Source organism: Psammomys obesus, unplaced genomic scaffold (assembly GCF_907164565.1).
Source record: "Psammomys obesus unplaced genomic scaffold, mPsaObe1.curated_primary_1811, whole genome shotgun sequence".
Classification (NCBI taxonomy): domain Eukaryota; kingdom Metazoa; phylum Chordata; class Mammalia; order Rodentia; family Muridae; genus Psammomys; species Psammomys obesus.
In genome coordinates, this window is record NW_026590767.1 from 4,154,318 (window position 1) to 4,159,192 (window position 4,875).

General features: G+C 41.3%; 1 protein-coding gene across 2 annotated transcripts in view; it reads right to left on the reverse strand.

The window, feature by feature from the left end:
* Eef1akmt2 (EEF1A lysine methyltransferase 2) overlaps positions 1–4,617 on the reverse strand; it is a 76,310-nt gene extending 71,693 nt beyond the window's left edge. Inside the window, exons 1-3 of one of the 2 annotated variants that reach the window (XM_055608821.1) lie at positions 4,456–4,617; positions 3,370–3,435; positions 2,513–2,627 (exon numbers count right to left, since the gene is read on the reverse strand). In XM_055608821.1, coding sequence (XP_055464796.1) covers positions 2,513–2,627; positions 3,370–3,435; positions 4,456–4,565 — 291 coding nt within the window. In that variant the 5' untranslated portion in view covers positions 4,566–4,617. The remainder of the gene's footprint in view (positions 1–2,512; positions 2,628–3,369; positions 3,436–4,455) is intronic. The other variant, XM_055608820.1, reaches the window with a different exon arrangement.
* Positions 4,618–4,875: the final 258 nt, after the last annotated feature.

Consider the following 4,875-nt stretch of genomic DNA (forward strand, 5'->3'; position numbering starts at 1 on the left):
AATAATAATAATAATAATAATAATAATAATAATAATAATAATAATAATATAAACTGAGTGGAGAAAACAAAAACAAAAAACCTTTACTGGCTACACTTTAAAATTCCCTGGCTGAAGGCTGGATTGTGCCTAAACCCTCACTCACCTGTCATTACTGTCTTGGGATACAATTTAAGCTCATTTTCTAAAATCTCCCAACACCTCAAAGTCTCCTCAAAGCTTTACTATTTCTAGATATTAATAGACAACAGAGCAGTAAGTTTTTATATGTTCAAGCCTAACAGGGGAATGAGTTTTGTATCTTTGTTAATGGAGATGGTTTCAAAGTAGCCTGAGCCATCCATTAGTCAAAATGAGGTATTCTGCAGTTAGACTTAATGATAAATATGTGTGTCGTCTTCAGTAGTCAAGCTAAGTGCTTCTGTTCAGAACGCCACTGAGCTTCTCAAGCTCCTTCTGATAGGCATTCTTTGCAAGGAGTACAGTGCTGTGTAGAATTGGCAGGAATACACAACTAAGTAATTAAGGAAGATTTTCTTGCATTCATTCATTCATTCATGTGCATTGGTGTTTACTTGCATGTTATGTCTGTGTGAAAGTGTAAGATCTTCTGGAGCTGGAGTTACAGACAGTTGTGGAATGCCATATGGTTGCTGGGAATTGAACTTGAGTCCTCTGGAAGAGCAACCTGTGCTCCTAACCCCTGAGCCATCTTTCTAGCCCCTCAAATGTTTTTCTTTCCCCCATCCCAGTAAGGACTGAACTCAAGGCTTTTCTATCACTAAGCTAAATTCCCCATCCCTGGTTTTCTTACGTTTTAAACCACCATTTTCACTGCCACACTGCACTGTCATTTGAAGAGTTATTTCAGTTGTCAAATTGTGTTAAGTACATGTGTCCATTTGAAGGGCTTGTTATTGCTTGGTGACTACAATTAAACAGTTTCCACAACACCAGTAATTAGCTTTTAAAAAAAAATTTTTTTTTAACTTTCTGGGCATGGTCAGACACACCTTTAATCCCAGCACTCAAGAGGCAGAAGCAGTCAGATCTCTGTGTATCTGAGGTCAGCATGGTCTAAATAGAGAATTCCAGGACAGCCAGAGCTACACAGAGACACTGTATGACTTTAAACACACACACAGAGATACACACACAAACTTGAAAAAAATGTTTACATCTATTTTGTGTGTTTGTATAGGTGCATGGGCATCCCTATGGAGGTCAGAGGGAAGCAACTAGCATTACTCAATCATTTCTCTCCTTCCACACATAGTTTTCAGGAATCTAACTCAGGTGGGCAGGCTTGGGAGCGAGCCTCCTCACCCACTGAGGTGTCTCATTGACCCTAACTCTAAAACAATTAAGTTCAACAATTAAGAAGCCCTGTACAATTAAATTATTAAAGCCTTGGGGACAGTGAGATGGTTCAGTAGGTAAAGGCACTTGGCCACCAAGCCTAATAGACATATATACAAATAAACAAATATAAAAATTAAATTATTCTAAAACCTTTTTGTGAGATAACAATTTTTCAGATTTCTTTCATTATGTTCTAAGGAATACAGTAAGAAGGAATTATGCTGTGTCCCCAATACCAAATCTATATTAGTAAAAATATCTAGAGACAAAAACCAGTAAGAGATACAGACATGAAGGGTTTATTAGAGCAAGTGGCTCATACAATTATTATGGCTGAGAAGTTTCACAATTGGTCTGCAAAGGGATACCAGTAGCATGATTTAGTTCAAGGCCAAAGGCCTAGGAACCAGTGAAGTTAATGGTGTAACTCTCAGTCTGTGGCTCAAAGGCAGGACCACTGGTATAATCCCTAGGGTCCTACAGCCAAAAGTTTCAAAATGCACAACAACAAAAGGAAACTGTCCCCACTTTCAGAAAGAGCAACTTACCTGCTATGTTTGTCCCTGACAGGCCTCAACCTCTGGGATCATGTACACCCACAGCGAGACAGCTCCTTCCTTATTCCAACGAGATTCAGACATGAATCTCCTCTGGAAACCTCACATAAATACCCTAAATGATGCTCGGTCAGGACTTTTGGTATCCATTACACATAACATGATACAGATACCACACACAGCACTATAGATGTTCGAATCCCCTCAGAATTATCCAGCTTTCTATTCCTTATGCATCCTTTGCTTTTTGCTATAGGAATACAGGGATTGAAGTTTTCAGAATTCTGGCTTCCAGAATTTCAACATTCAAGATTTTACTCTTTCAGGATTATGGCTTGTGAGATTTTATACCTCTAGGACTTCACCATTCACTAGACACCTGGGAGCCATCTTTCAGGATTATTCCTGACACCATATATTTAGTGCTTTGCCACAATCCAAGCAGTCTGCCTTTCCTCCCAGGTTAAACACTCAAAGTCAGTGTCCCAAATGCTTTGCTGTTTCACATTTAGATGGTAATCTCTTAGCTGCAACATTTTTTTAAACTTTCATTTTAGAAATGGTTCCCACATATGAATACTCAAAGTACTAACAAGTTCAACCAGGAAAACACCATTTCCAGTTCCAATATCAAGCACTGAGGCATCCAACGGGATCTTGTGTTTCTGCATCCACCTTATTAGTCGGTTCATACTCTCCTCCCCAAACCTGGTAGGAACAGAATACAAAGAACAGATGTACAGCAAAAGTTACAACTATATTTCACCTGTGCCGCTTATACCATATGCTCACGTAAGCCTTTTTTAAAAAGCAAAAAGTAGCATTTGTAACTGTTTATTGTTATTTAGGAGACTTCACCACTAAAAATGAAATACCCAAGGTATATGTGCAATATACATACTGATGTATATTCCCACATATAATATGTAAGTACATAGACATACATATTTATAAATACACATACTCTATCTACATCAGCATTAATCCTTAAAAACTGTTATCTTAATAACTGCTTTCTTGGACATCAGCAAATGTTAGTACTTCAGAATTTCATTACTTACTGAAAAATGAGAACAATGGAATGAAAGTAACATCCTAGTACTATGATCAATTTAAATCTAGGTCATTAAAAAAGAAAAGTATTTTAAATTTATCACTGAAGTCAGATTCAGGCAGAGGCAGGTGGATCTCTGAGTTCGAGGCCAGCCTGGTCTACAGAGCAAGTTCCAGGATGGCTGAGGCTAGAGAAACCCTGTCTCAAAAAGAAAACAAAAACAAAAACAAAAACAAAAAAAAAAAAAAAAACAAGCACAAGAATAAAAGGAAAGAGAGAGAGATTTGAAAGCTGTCACTGAAGCAGGATGCACCCATGCTTCTGAAGAGCTCTAGGCTGTCTTCCTTGTTGTAAGTGCACAGGCTCATGCTCTCTCACATCCTCAGCTTAACTTACCAGATTTCTCCTGTATCTCCATATTCTTGGAATGTTCTCAGTTCTCTCTCATAAACAGCATCCCAACTACATAAACAATGAAATGTGAAGCAAGACTCTGGTTACACTGTATTTTGAGAATTAAATGGATATTTCCAATGTATTACATAGCTACTTACAATGGCCTTAAACATTATTAGTGTTACCAGTAAGTGCATATAGTTCAATTTAACATCCTTGGGTAAAAGAACAAATATTATGGGCAAACTGAATAAATTATACAAATACTTACACTCATCTGATGAACGGTTATTCATCATCAGGTATGATTATTTATCATATATGATTGTATATTTATCATATATGATTGTATAAAGCTTAAATAAAGAGGCAACTGTCAAGAATCTCTAAGTGCTAGAGTCAAGTTCCAAACTGAACTGTGCCAGATGAATTGTTATTCTAAATTTGGTCTTCAATGTGCAGATACAGGCTTTTCTAACCAGTAGGTCAGCGGTTGGCTCACAATGAATGTAGCCAAGATAAAATGGGCTTAAAATTAAATGCTAAAACAGTCTCTGTCTCTCCCTGTATACTAGCTCTCCCACTAAATCTTCTCTTAGTCCTTAAAACTGCAATTCCTCCCCCTTATCATCTGCTTTCTCTTCCAATTTCATCTCTACAATCCCTGCTCCCTCCCCCTACTCCCTATTCTTCACACTGCTCTATATCCTAATCCATTAATTTCTGAGCTTCAATTTTGGGTCAGATCACTTCTCCTCTTTCCCCGAGAGCCCCTACCATCTATCTCCGTAGCTCCCAGTTCAGGGCATCCTCTACTCCGACCTCACAGCTCTCCCGCGACCTCTCGGGCCATTGTATAGTTCATTGCCCAATCCTCTCCTTCTTTTCCCAACTCAGATTCCAGACCCCTACACCGGCACCCCAAGGACCTCGGGTGGACTTGAAAGAGGGTTGACCGCCCCCCGGGGCGTGCTTGGCACCTTGCCCCTTGAGCCCCCACAGGTGGCTCCCACCCTCCTCAGGCCCCCAGGGGCGCCATCTCCTTCCTGGCCTCCGACTCCCGCTCACCCTCCCCATCACACTCACTGCTCTCGGGTCCCCAGAGCCGATGGGACGAAGTCAGCCGCCGCGGGACTGCCCTCTCGAGACCGCGCGGCAACCACTGCACCGCTCTGGCCGTCAGCACCCGTGTTCATGTCGCTCCGCGGCTAGTGAGCGGTCGCGGCCGCCATAGAGTCGCGGCTCGAGCAGAGGGGATGCGTGGGACCTGGCCTCTCTAGGCAGTGGGAGGCCCTCTCTCTAATGCTCCAGGCCAAGTCTTGGAAAGCGGAACGCTGGAGAGAACCTCGGCTGCCTAGAGGCCGCCTAGCCTGCAGAGCAGGCTAGAGAAGCCAAGGGAACCCTCCAACTAACATCTCATGCATCCCTTGCTCTATAGCCCACAACGTGACCAAATCTGAGGACGCTGTTTGTAAGTCGTCGTTCAGAATGCTGCACTTTGGAAAA